This window comes from Convolutriloba macropyga, chromosome 6 (genome assembly GCF_964194025.1).
Source record: "Convolutriloba macropyga chromosome 6, txConMacr16.3, whole genome shotgun sequence".
Classification (NCBI taxonomy): Eukaryota; Metazoa; Xenacoelomorpha; order Acoela; family Convolutidae; genus Convolutriloba; species Convolutriloba macropyga.
The window spans coordinates 32,434,488-32,448,968 of NC_134473.1; the positions used below are offsets into that span (position 1 = coordinate 32,434,488).

General features: G+C 36.0%; 2 protein-coding genes across 4 annotated transcripts in view; one reads left to right on the plus strand and one right to left on the minus strand.

Moving 5' to 3' along the window:
* Nucleotides 1-14,481, plus strand: part of LOC142341623 (carnitine O-palmitoyltransferase 1, muscle isoform-like) — a 116,771-nt gene that overhangs the window by 46,472 nt on the left and 55,818 nt on the right. For all 3 annotated transcript variants that reach the window (XM_075392716.1, XM_075392717.1, XM_075392715.1), the window contains one exon: nucleotides 14,107-14,326. In XM_075392716.1, coding sequence (XP_075248831.1) covers nucleotides 14,107-14,326 — 220 coding nt within the window. The remainder of the gene's footprint in view (nucleotides 1-14,106; nucleotides 14,327-14,481) is intronic.
* On the minus strand, nucleotides 2,186-4,060 carry LOC142340931 (uncharacterized). Its single transcript, XM_075391708.1, has 2 exons — nucleotides 3,191-4,060; nucleotides 2,186-2,886 (listed from the first exon to the last, which is right to left on the minus strand). The coding sequence occupies exons 1-2, from the start codon at nucleotides 3,320-3,322 to the stop codon at nucleotides 2,380-2,382; spliced, it is 639 nt and encodes a 212-aa protein (XP_075247823.1). The 5' UTR covers nucleotides 3,323-4,060; the 3' UTR covers nucleotides 2,186-2,379.

Here is a 14,481-nt window from a genome sequence, read left to right on the forward strand (position 1 = left end):
AGAAACAAGTAACGACCGAAAGTAACACAGGGAACGCAGATTCTAGGTATGCGTTTGAACAGAACTCTTTTGGAGACATAAATTTATTGTGTGAAGGGCAGTTCTTAGAGTTTGACTCCCATCCCCAACTTCAACACCCCTCCCCTATCACCCCGTGCACATCCTTACACTCTTAACACAGCGCGCTCGACCCGCCCACTGATTTCGGAAATTATCGAGTTATGCGTTTGAGTGATTAGTAAATATTAGTAAAAGCGTTATCACAAAATCAATTTTTGGCAATTCGTACAATGTACGCGAGAATTTTTTAACATAGAGATCTTAGAATTAGTCCTTGTGGCCGGAGCCGGGGGTATTTATTTATGAGACCTTAAGAGGAACGGATCCCAAGCCATGAAGACCAGAGCATCTGTTCGAAGTCCATGTTGGGATACAGTAGAGGATGTTTTGTCTGGACCCAAAATTTGTTTTGTATAGACTTTACACAGTTTTTTTATAAGATGATTTTTATTTCAGATGCTAAGTGTGCGCAGGGATCGCACACAGTTATCTCTTCCACTTATTATCTTTCAGTCATATTTTAGCAGTCATCCCAAGCTCCCTCACATTGCAACCATGATGAACTTGGGAGGGTCAGATTGATTAGAGCTCACAAGAGGTTTTAATTAGAATCTAGCCAATTCACTACTGAATTGTCAAGCGTCATCTAGTTTCGATATATATCATTTTTAATAGCCGCCCTCATCTTCTCAGCCGGCTATTATTGCGCTCGTCTTTTTTTTTACTTCGTCAAACTTTTTTTCGCTTTACCATTTTGCCGCTTTTTCGACATTTTGCGTGAAATCTTTTTGACTTCTCTAGGCTAGTTTCTCTCTTCTCTCATTCTGCTAAAAGTGAATTTGAACATCAGTTGCTAAGCAAAGCAATTCAAAATGAACAGAGTCGGTATAAAAAATTGAAGTCAGAAATAGAAACGGGATAAACCCATAAAGCCCAATTTTAGATGCCCGCTAGTTCAACGTCGTTCCTATAAGTCTTAGTTACCACCTCTAATGCTTATTGGTGTTGATAGTAGCCCCTGTAGCCTCTCTCTAAGAAACAGAAGTATGATCAACTACGAAATGCCATCAAAATAAATCGGACTTAAAAAATATTTTTGTACAAAAATCTTTTTTTTTTCAATATATTCTATTCGTTCAATCCCAATCATGCTTATTGGAATCAACGGCGGCTATTTTCCGGCAATCTGCCGGGTATGTTCGTTACTTCGGTGATTTTCGAGGCAGTGAGACCCTTTTCTGCTCATTTGAGACATTTCTAACATATGGGGTGCTCAGATCTTCAGGGCCCCACATATGACCGTCTTCCTTCAATACTTCATTCTATGCCCTGCCTCAATTCCTTCATCTCAGACGCTTGGCTGCGCTAATGAGTATCGGTCTGGCAAGGAATTCAGAACAGATTGTGTTTGAGTCCGAGGTTAGTTGTTCGGGGCACACTTCTTGACTGAGCTGGTAGTAGTTAATCAGGGGCACTTCGTGGAGCTTGCGGATCACGTCCATGCAGTAGATCTCTAACCCTTTTGCGACGGTGTTCTTTTCGGTATAGCAGTTCCAAGTCACCCAGCTATCGCAATAGAATTTATGCACTAAATTACCAATTTTGGTGGATCTTTTGAAATGCTATCAGGGCAATTTTACATAGTTACTAATATTATATAGTTACTATGTAATATTACATAATACATAGTTATTAATATTACATAGTTACATTGTGGCAATATTACATGGATACTTCGTGGTTGGGGGTCCACCTCACGCTAATTTTCACTATTCAATAGCTGCTCTATTTCAACTAAATTGCCACTCTTTATTATTTATAAAGAGAAAGGAAATGCTTCTGCGGAGCAAAAGCTGAATTTTACTCCACCTTGCTTTTAGGAGGCAGATGTGAATAATCTCAAGAATTTTACTTCTTTGCATATTAAAAATGCATACTAGAAATTTACTTTTTGCATAAAAATGCGTTCTAAATGCTGCACAATCTCCTTTTCAGACATTATACTGGTTTTTAGAAGCGGATATTTTTCTGGAACTGATGCTAGCTAGCAGTTAATATTTCAATTATATTGTATATGGATGCTAATTCGTGAAAAGGTTGTACAGTTCAACAATGTTGGTCAAAATAGGCAAATAAATTATAGTAAATTTTTCCAAATATTATAAGGGAATTTATATCATTTCCACAATATTTTTCAATTTCTGTAAATCTTCAAATTAAGCCAATTGTGGAAGTCTCTTGATTTTTTTCGGGTTGTCTTTACTCAAACTGTTGAGTAGGTCTCGATACGATCCTGGTGGAGTTAAACAGTGGCTATATTTATTTTGATTGTCCATGCTGGTGCATTTTGCCCAATTCGATTTGGGCTTGAACACCAACAGCATCCCACACCTGTATCTCCCTCTTGATCCTCACTCCTACACAATGTAAATATGATTCGCCTATGATTACAACTGGGATTGACATTTGCCCCGTTTCAGTTTGTTCAAGGCAGTCGCCTGCCATTGTCCAACGAATAGACATGGTGTACTTCTCGGGAATTTGATTAACTAACGTTTTATTAACTCCTTTTTCATCTCGATTTTGATTGGTTGAATCCAGTTGCTGGGTTCCGAATAGTTGTTGCAAACATGCGACGTCACTATCGAAAGGATAAATCCATTTGTTTTTCATCGATTTTGCTGAGGAGTTATGCTTGATTTCTGTCCACGTTTCGGGTCTTAAAATTACCCAGTCGGCCGACATTTTCACATTTTGACTTTGTTTTGGATTGAAGTAAAAGTTTTCGCGATATGTTTTGAGAATGTCGGAAGGTCCTACCGAATCCTTACACAAAGGTGACTCAAATCTGGCGTGTGGGTGGTACAATTTTTCAAATTCGCCACAGTTTGTACTGATAGTAACCCAACATCTTATATATGCCTCTACTAAATACTGACCCAATTTGCAACAATTGCTGCGGGAATCGTCTGCCGTTATATTGCAAACATCTACAGGAATTGACATGGAGCGATCTTCTAATTTACACTGAGAAACGCGCTTGTATTCGGACTTCAACCAATCAGATTGTAGCAATTTTTCTGAAGTTGAGTCACTCTTGTTTCTTTGAAAATTTTCTGTTTCCTGGTACCATTTTTTGGCCCAACTCTTGGCCACTTCTGCCCAATCGACACCAAGTTGCTGGAATAGACTTTTGTTGTCTCTTACTAACCACTCTCTGACAATCACATTGTTCTGAATTATGCAATGTGCAATCACCCATATTCGAGCTTGTTTGCCATGGCTGCTTTCTCCGATGTCGAGTTTTCGAGTCGCATTTTTGTCAGTTTGGTCTTGCTCGTCTTTTGGGGACTTTGATGGATGACGAAATCTCATACGGGAGCTAATCATGATTTTGTTTTCCTTTCTCGTCATAAAGTACCTTGTTTTTCGGTTCAGGTGAACAAACAGATTGACTTATTAAATAAATGGTCGTTATCCAAAACACTTAAGGCCCTAAATATCATGTAACGCTACAGTTCATGAATGTCAATTCTGTTTGAAAAGCTTTAAAAGCACATGTATCTACCACTTGAGATTTTTTTCTTTATTGCAATCCCATTACGTTATGCAACCCCAGTATCTTGTGGTACCCTTCAGAATGTGCAATTTCATAAATCTTTTACTGTTGTTACGTAAGCATGGGCGTCTCAAATAATAAAAGTAATATGCACCCGCTAAGCTGAGTGAAGTGGGATTTTTTTTTAAAAAAAGCCGCAACATAGAAAGGAAACAGTTTCCTAATTAAGTGGGAAGAATGAATTCCCGGAATATTTCCATGACTGTCGGTTTCAGTTAAGTGTGCTGCCGATAATTTATCTGATCCATTCCATAAAATATCTTCTGGATACAAACAGCGGTCGGGGAATATTTCCAATGTAGCAGCAGTACCGTTGATGACTTCCTCGTTGCCTTTTGTGCAACCAGACAGAGTAAACAGCTGACAGTCTTCCGAATAAGTCTCCCTTACGGAATGGTTTTCATTTCTCCCCTGAACCAATTTTGAGATTTATAGAAATTGGTGTGTATCATTAGGTGTGTGTCTCTCACCCGCCCCCTTCCTCTATCAGTATGGTGGGACTAGGGCGCAGACCCCTCATTACATTGAATGTAGAATTATGGGGGAGCTGAATGGGAAAAACCCAAATTATTAACTATAGATTGTGTAGGTGGGAAAGGAAACCATTCCTCCCTGATCAGTTCCAATTCTCGACATTCCCAGATTCTGTACGTAATGTCTTCAATATAATGTATTGTGTCTTTCCATTGAGAATCAGCCATTGTGGTATAAAGAAATCTGATGGTAGAAAGATACTTACAGAGCCAAATGGACACGCAATATTTATCCAGTGCAATAATTGTGACGATGCCTCTTTTTGAGTATAAATACCGATTTTTCCTTCACTGATAAAAGCCGAGTGCTATATTGCCCGTGGACACAATTCTTCACAAGATCTGTTTATTATGAATGCCTATCCATACAAATAGACTCTGTAATGAAATTTTGTCTCCAAATATTTGAAAAGTTAATTAAGTGTAAGACTACGGGACTTTGTCCTGATTTTTTGAGTAAGCAGCTGACCGAATAAAACAGTTTGTCGAATAAATATTTGGCTTAGGATTATATTAATAGTTAAAAATATTTGGCTCAAGTTAATATTTAGGAATGAATGTGACGATTTCGCAGCTGCGTAACTGAAGTTATATTTGTTTTAGCGTGAACTTTGAATTTCATGTTAGTGTAAAGGTCGGATTGCAATCATCTCAAATCAACAGAGCGCGGGTCATTTAATGATAAAACATTGAAATATGCTCTTAGTTATTTGATAAGAATTAACAAAGTGTAAATTTCAATATTATTGGATCTTTTCATCTTTTCCTCTAGCTCCCCCCCCCCCCCCCCAATAAGTTAGGCAAGCCCCATTTGTATATGTTGAAACCTTAGGTATGCATTTGTTTGAGTTATTACGTAAGTATTCGTATGAATAGGCATTTAGAAAATACTATTATGCACTGCAATATAATGTAAACATGAACCAAAAACTTGTTCTAATTGCATTTTTAGACCAGGAACGATATTATGAAAATAAAAAGCCTTTTCAGAAGTGAGCAAACAATTTTTCTTGGGGGTGCCGAAATTTCGGCTATATAGGACTGGGGGAACTAGCGGAAAATATCCATATTATTTAAGAATTTGATAGCGACCTTGAAAGGCTATGAACAAGAAAATATATACCACCCTCAATGGTATGTATATTCTTGGCAATGGGGAGTTCAATGCTTTATATGCGTTGCTGTCTCTCAAAGCTAAGCGGGTTGTTTGTCCAAAATAACGTGCTTGTCCTAATCTGGACAATTTTGTGCCTCCTTTGTCTTTAGGTTATAGTCATAAATTAGATCAAATTCTGAGGTCTTTGCACAAAAACTGTACTTATGATCTCAAATATCATCTTTGCACTAAAATTATACTTATGATCTCAAATATTATTGTTTTCTAAACCTTCCACTTGTGATTGAACCACGCAAATTGCAAAAGAATAATTTAAAAGTTGTCCGTTTCTGCCCTTAAATTGGCGTGTTTAATAAAACACGTGAATATATGTGATGAATTTTGCACAATTTCCAGTTAGGTTTTTGTACAAAGTTGAATGCCTACTTTCAAGTATCAGCTAAATGTTATGGGTTTATTAGGTTTATTAGGTCCAATATATCAACTCGGTAATCTTAAAATAGAATTGTCTGCAAAGTGTTTTTTAAATTGCTTTCAAACGAAGTTTGTAGCAATTATATTAGTGCAATTTTGTAGCAATTATATTAGTGCATATTAGGTGCAAAGGGCGGTGCACCCCCCCCCCCCCGAGCTCACTTACACCCCCTCAATCAAGCTAAAGCTATCCTCACTAAACCGTGCATAGCTACTGACTAAGCCAACTGGTCTCCGATCGTTTGAGAGCAATTCGCCCGACGTTAGTCGGTTGTTTTCAATAGCGTTTTCGTTTTTGGTTATTGATTGATTGATTGATTTAAATTCAGATAGTAGACTATACAGAGTACTTTATACGGAGTATTAAGTTTAATCAATTTACCACCTTGGACACCATACGAGTCAAAAGACTCTACAAGAGGTGCACAGAGAAAAAAAACGTGCAATACCTAATAAAACATATCGAAAACATCTTTGTTATCCAAATAATATGCCCTAAGTTTAGTTCGAATCGAAAAAATTTCTTTTTTAGCTACTTGTTTGGGTAATAGACTTTCTTTACCAAGGTAGTTGAACATTTTTATTATTGAAAATCTCAAGGATTTCTTCTGAGTCTGTGTTTTGATTTTTGGCAAAGGGATGAGTGACTTAATGGACGCCCGCGTGTTTGGCCTGTTACTGTCAACATCAAGAAAATTCAAAGAAGAAACTTTTGCAATCTGATCCAGGATCTCTTTTACAACAGCGTCAAAATATAAATCAACAACTGACAGCACGTTGTAACGCTTGAAAAGATAGCATACATGGTCTCCTCTCTTCTTGAAAAAGATAGTTTTTAAAATGCGTTTTTGTAGACAAAAATAGAACTGAGTTTTGTTTTTTTGCCGAACCGTAAGCTAAAATTCCATACGATATCATTGGTTTGGCATAACTATTATACATTTGTAAGAGAAAAATTTTCGAGAAAAAGTTTCTTGCTCGGAACGGCATTCCGTTGAATTTTGCTAATTTTTCTCCAACATGTTCAATGTGTAGATCAAAATTTAGATACTTATCAATTAACACTCCTACATATTTGAATGAAACTACTTCTTCAAGCACTTCGCCTAATAGCAGATTTTTTGATTTTTGTACATTCTGGCCAAAACCCACAATTTTACATTTCTTACTGTTAATGACAAGTTTGTTTCCTGAACACCAATTTTCAATCTTTTCCAGGTCATTATTTAGCTTATCCTCAATTTCCAAATTTTTGCCTGATGTTAAAATTGTTGTGTCGTTCGCAAAAAGTGCCACCTTTGAACTATCTTGAACAATTTGAGGCAGATCATTGATAAACAAAAGAAACAGCAACGGGCCCAAAATTGATCCTCGTGGAACACCTACATTAATTTCCAATTTTTTCGATTCTTCTGATCGGTGGACTACAAATTGTTTTCTATCTGACAGTAATGAAGCAATGAGTGTATTAATTTTTCCTCGAAAGCCTAGATTTTGTAATTTTTCATGAGAAGTGAATGATCAATTGTGTCAAATGCCTTTTGAAAGTCAATGAAGCAAGCGAAACCTATTTTTTGTGATTCAATAACATTTCGCATCAGTTCTGTAACTGATGCGATAGCGTATGCGGATGAGCGTTTTGGCCGGAATCCGAACTGTTCGTTTGAGAAAAGTTGATGTTTTTCGAGGAATTCAACCATCCTTATATTCAAGACTTTTTCAAACACTTTGCTTAGGGATGACAAAAGACTAAATGGCCGATAGTTTGAAGGGTTTTCAAAATTTCCATTTTAATGTAGAGGAATTACCTTAGCTCTTTTAAGACAAACCGGAAAAAATCCTTCTTGAATGCTCCTAAGCTGACTACTGAAGCTACTAGTTTTAAAAGTTTGTTACTGATCCCATCATGACCCGCTGTGCTTTTGTTTTCTAATGAACTTATTATGTTGAAAATTTCCTTAGTGTCAACGGGAATTAAAAAAAAAGTTTTGTTGTGGCATGGTGAAACTGGCTCACTGTCTACATTGTGAAAATTTGTGTTACTCATTTTCTTCCCCACGTTGATAAAAAAGTGATTAAATTCTTCAACATCAATGTCTCTTACTGATTTTTTCCTTTGCCCTAGGAATTCCTTGAACAATTTAAATTTTTGTGCTGGGCTACCTGATAAAGCCAGTTTTTGGTCATAATGCTGTTTGCGAGCATTTCGCACTTCATTTGTTACTAGATTACGTAATTGCTTGAACCGGACTACATTTTTACTATTTGGGTGAGATATGAGTGTATCATGAGCACGATCTCTCTTTCTAATAAGATTCCTTAACCTGTTTGTCATCCAACTGTTTTTGAAGATTTTTTTCTTTGTAATTGGACATTTATCATCAAAAACTTGTAGAATGATTGAACTTAGTTCACACCAAGAACTTTCAAGACCATAATCATTCATGTTGTTTAATCTATAATGGAGAATGAAGAGGAAGTTCAAATAATTCTGTTCATTCTCCAAAAATTCAAAATTACGACTAATAAAATTCATCAGGTTGAGAGCTAGAGACTGAAAAATCAAATTCATAAAGTAGAGCGTAATGATCGCTGAAAGTCCATTTCAGGGTTGATACTTCTTTCGATTGTTTCGACAAAATATGATCGATACATTTGCTCGTGAACTTAGTTACTCTTCTGGGTTCTGCGTTTTGCATTTCATATTTAAATGAATTGATCAAGTTTTTGTACTGTTGATGATATGTATCAGGGATATCAATATTAAAATCAGCACAAATAATAGTTTGTTCTTTCATCTCGCTTATATTGAACAGTAAACTTTCAAAAGTCTCAAAAAAAGTTTGAATTTTTTCAGAGGGAGGCCTATATAGAACACAGAAATTTATTCGATTTTTTCTGCTTTCTATGGTTAAAAGTAGGTGCTCCAGATTTCCTTCAAAAAAGAAGTTGGATTTTAGCTTACAATCATCTCGTACAAAAGCCAACGCCTCCTCCTCTTCTGTCATTTCTATTTTTTACTATCATTGTATGATACCCTGTTATGAAATACATGTCTATTGGATCGTTATCAGTGAGGCAGGTTTCGCATACAGCTACTACAGCCGGTTTGGTTTCGAGGGTTTCTAGTTGACAGCAAAGTTGGTCATGATGGGCTCTTAAGGATTGCAAACGCGATTATAAACAAACGCGATTTCGAGTGTTTTTCCATTTCCAAGTGATAGATGATTGTCCAATTACTTGATTTTAAAACTGTTACGAAAACACAAAGTCGAAAAGGAGTGTACACTGCGTCTGTTTTTCTAAGCCGCGTTTTTTAAATGTTAGGACAATCATCGATTGGGCGGTGTGTCGTTGTCATTAATTTTTTTTCCAGCTGGTGTTGCTCCCATATGATAAATTTCGTCGAAATTATCAATTTCAAATACATCGCCAGGTCGTTTGTTTCGTCGCTGATTTGGCACTTGATTAGGATTCCAGTTGTTGGCTTGGTTGCGTTGATACGGAGATATTTTCTTTATTGCCCGTGATTCAAGATCTTCAAGTGCTTTAACACTATCAACAGGTTGTGTTAAACGCCCATTTTCAGTTTTTAAAAACAGTTTTACCCTACAGTTGTAGGTCGTCATGACCAAATACAGTTCGTTAGCCCGTTTATGAATTGCCAAATCATGCTGGGGGAGACGTTCTTTCATATATACGGGTTTACCATTTGGGGGGTTCCTGAAATTTGCGAGCATTGGTCGACGATTGTATAATTCAATTTCATCGGTGTAGTAAATAAATTTGACAATTACTGCAGGGGGCTGTTACCTTTCCAATTACCCAAGGGGTGGCAGGCTTTGATTGCGTCCGGAGTCATGGAATAATTCAAACATTTATTAAAGAAAAATAGAATTTGATCCGTTATGTTGGCGTTACCAGGTTGCAAAGGGGGGTTATTTATAATGATTGTGACTTTCGAACTATACCGCTCCAATTGAATCACTCTGGATTCCAGTTCGGTGACTTGGTTTGTTAGAGAAACTATTTGGTCGTCTTTTTCAATAAGTTTTTCATGGAAATAAGTAAGAATGTTTCGTATTTTTTCGTCAGTAATAGAACAAATTTCAGTTTCGAACCCGAATTTGGCCATGATTTTACGTAAGCAGTGCAATATTTTCAATTCAATTCATGAATATGTAAGCGACTGTTTTCGAACGTTGCTCTTTTTTGTGTGAGTTCGTTATCGTCCGGTTTCAGCTTTTGTTCTTGCTATCATTGTCATTTTAGGAACATTAAGCAGAATTTCACTCTTTTCCTTTCTTGTGAAAGTCAAATCGATTCTCGTACACTGGTCTGTATGGCAATCAATTTTCAGAAATTGAATAGTGGATGACTTATTTTTGCGATTGAAAAGGAACTTGTAAATTCTTCATTTCATCAAATTTATGTGCTGTTTTATTTACTTTAAACGGCAAAACTTTCTACGAGCGGTATAGTTGTAGCCTCTCCGGTGATTAGTAATTAGTTTGGATGTATACATTTTCAGAGAGAACAATTGTTTAGATCTGCGATAAAGAATGTTCAAGTTAAACTACCGAACAGACCAAGAGACGTAGAATAATGAGTGGTTTTATTGTGATAAAAGTACCAACTGGCAAGTAAATATGAGGGAATTATCCAGGTTTTACATTATTTTGGATATTATTTATTCTTTGAACTCGGAAATTTAAACAAGTTTGCCGAAATCCGAAATTTCTTTCTTGAAAAGTATGTTTCTCGAGATTTTTCTTGAAACGTATTGAACGACTTGAAATGAGGCTTTATTTCTTGAACTACAAAATTGATAAAGTTGTGAGAATCTGAATGTTTTTGCAATGTACCAAATCTCCTAAAAATTGTTCAAAATAAGGAAAAACTTTGGGAAACTTGTGAAAATAATAAACAATTTAAGAAAAAAATTTTGCTTTGCAATAATTTCTGTAAAGTTTGACAACTTTACACCAAGTTAAATTCGGCTGTCCGAATGGGCTCAACTTTCTAACAGTTAGGCTGAAGTGGGAAAAATCTTTGTCAATTTGAGTTTATTTGCAGAATGTGATGAATGTTGTATCGGCGAGATTTGGAAGATTTGGACCAAAATTGCGGCAGAATTTGGGAAGTTTAGATAGTTTTTTTGTAGTCTATGGGTTAATTTGTTAAAAGTGTGCGTCAAATAGAGATCATTTTGGGGTATGTCTGCGTAAATATTTGAGTATTTCTTTGAAAATGATGGTTAAAACATAGTAAATTTGAGTTGAGTTCTCGTAAATATTGGGTCATTTTTAATGGATTGAAATGAATTCGGTTAATCTACCGTGAATTCGGGTAACGTAGCTGAATTTTAGGTAAAGTCTGTGTTGAAGTTAGTGTCAGTTGGGCTTAATTTTTTGTAAGATTTTTGTCAATTGGGAACAAACTGATCCAGTTTTGGTCACGTTTGGCTAGGAGGAATTTGCTTTTTTTTTAAAAAAAAATTGGGCTTAGTAGTGGGGAAGTTTGGAAAGTTGAGATGGTTAAATTTGTTTGAAATGTGTTGAAAATTTGGCATACTTGGAAAATTGGGTCGATTTGTTATTGTTGGGCTAATTTTGGTTGAAACTACTAAAGTGGGTATAAAATCTGTTTCTTTTTCAATATTTTTTGTTCGGAAAACAGCCACAGTAAGGTATTTCCCTCTGTGTCTCAATTTTAATGTGTAACAACACTAAGAACTGCATCACTAAGCAATTAAAAATCAGTTAAGTCAACTGTGCGCGTTTACCATAAAACAATTCGGATAACTTAACAGTTCTATTGTTCTCATTTCAGGCACTTTGTTTAGGTACACAGATCTTAGATACACAGAGGTACACCCCCTTTACATCCTTTCTTCTGCTCACAATATACTACTTGTTTTTGTTATAAGAGCGGCTTAACATGCAAAGAGCTAAAATAGTACTGGCGATTTTTGTCTGTTATGGAATTATGAAACTTGATTAGTTTTTTTTCACGGTGGCTATGTCTTGTCACATTTGAGACTGGATAATATATCAATGAGGATATATTTCCTACCCTTATAAATCACTCGTAGAAGATGTCTACTTTTTAAAGGCAATTTAGTAGGCTTGAGATAACTAAGAGAAAAATGCATTTGATCACCAAACTCATGCTCATTAATAATAATAGAATCTGTTTATGGACGCGCCAAAGAACAGTTAATTTACATTCAAAACTGTAAATTATCTATATTAATCGGAGAAATTATATAACTTAAAAGTGAAGTATTAATAGGAGAAATTAATTAACTTGAAAGTGAAGTAAAGGTAAAGCTAAATTATGGTGAGTTAAAGAGCGGCAGACTTACTCTACCTGTTGAGGTAAGTTAAGCTTCTTTTAGGTAAATTAATGTGCGTGAACTGCAGTTAGTGTGGTTTGGTAGCAAAGTTTATGATACTTTAATGCTTGATTAACTGCTCGCAAACAAAGTTTGTAGCAATTATATTAGTCCTGTCGGTATTTTTTATGCGATTTTTCGCTTGACCGATTTTTTGTCTGACGCTTTTGACTTTTCGTCTTCAAAAACGGGATAAACAGGTAGCGCCCAGCGGGCATTAAGTGCTCTTAGAGCCTTTCAGCTCAAACTGTTTTGGAGACTTAAACTTATACTTATGGTGCGAAGGGCGGTTCTTAGAGGTTGAAGACACCCCCACTGATGACCCCTCTTATTGCCCCACCCCCCCCCCCCAAACCGCGCTGTTCCCCCCCTCCCCCACCCCAGTGGCTAGCTACTGACGAACAACCGCTTGCTAAAAACTTAAATTTGTGCTTTTTGCATTTTTCAAGCTTTTGAAAATTTTTGACGTTATTGATTTTTATCAGCCCTAGGTGTCAAAGAACCTTCTCTAGGGTTTGATAATAGGCTACTGCATTGTTTCTAGTGGTAATGGAATGGTTTCAACATTTTAACATCACGAAGTTTTGCAATTTTTAGACAAAACGTGCAATTTTTTCAAATTTTTTTACGTCTTTTTTCTTTATTCAGGTCTTTCCAGACCAGGGGCCAGAAAACATCCTAAGGGGGTTGATAATAAGTTACTGACAAAGTTTTAATGGCCATGAAATAGTTTTGCAAATTTTAGCAATTTTTTGATAAAACTTGCTTTTTTTCAAGTTTTTTTGAACTTTTTTGTAGTTTTTTAGATTTTTTCAGCCTCAAGAGCCAAGGAACCTCCTCTAGAGTTTAAAAATAGGTTACTGAATAATTTTTAAATTAAATGGAATGGTTTGCAAGATTTTTAACATTACGAATTTTAGCATATTTATGATATTTTCAGTAATTTTTTTTTCAATTTTTTGACATTTATACTCATTATTCAGATTTTTTGAACCTCAAAGGTGAGAAAGTCTCCGTTGGGTTTTGATAATAATTTACTGGAAAATTTTTGTTGGTCATGGGTTAATTTTCATCTTTTTAATGTCACAAGTTATAGCAATTTCTTTTATAAAACTTGCAGTTTTTTCAGTTTTTTGAAAATTTTTGTCATTTCTTAGGTTTCTGTAGCCTCAAGGGACACGGAACTTCCCCTAGGGTTTGATATTTTACTGCATAGTTTAGAGATGTAATGGAATGTTCTGCAAGATTTCAATATCACGAATTTAAGCAATTTTAAAAAATATTTGCAATTTTTCATATTTTTGATTTTTTTCCGGCAACAGAGGCCCTCGAACCTCCAAGGTTTGATAATAAGCTGCTGCATAGTTTCTAGAGTTAATGGGATGGTGATCAACATTTTTTTACTCTAGTTTCAGTAATTTTTGGATAAAATTTAAACTTTTCAAATTTTTGGAAAATTTGTATGTTCCAAGTGTAATGATCTTTATGACCCTGTGAAACTATTTCTGGCTTGAAACAGGGATACCGGATAGTTTCTTGGGACAATGAATTTGTTCTTAAGATATTAATGTCTTGCGTAATGTCATCATCTTTGCGTAATGTCATCATCTCTGATCCTCATTATCAATTATTTATAGTTGAAATGTTTTTTTTATCGTAACTGATCTAACAGGCACTTTTTAGGAAACCATTGTTGATTGCTCTCAAAAGCAATTTGTAGCAAATTTAATAACCCTATATGTCTTTTATGCGATTTTTCGTCTGACCCATTTGACTTTCGTGTTCCGAAACGGGATAAAGATGTAGTGCCCTGAGGTCACTAAACCGTGGCTAGCTGTTGACGAAGCCAACCGCTAGCCGGTCGTTTGAGAGCAATTCGCCAGACGTTAGTCGGTTATGTTTTCAGTTGTACTTCAAATCACTGTTCAGTCGCAATTGGTTGGCAAGATGGTGGATAGACTACGCCTACTTGGCCAATAGGAGTGAAGTGTACAGGTCTTTCATGAATGGCATAGGTCCCAATACCAAACTGGCCTCCCACTGGGCAGACACTGTGGGACTAGTTATAAATGGCACTTACAACTACTTTGTCCACAAACTCGCCGTCAGAGAATTGCCCCCGATGTGTGAGTATTGTTTTGCTTGGCATATGGCCTTCATATGAAAAATATGAGTAATACGGGTTTTCTAACAGTTTAGTTTGAAGTTGGGGTTTTCTTTGCTTGAGCCGCTGACTTTTTAAAAAAGGTAATTGATCCTCTGTGAGTTTAAATCTTTGGTT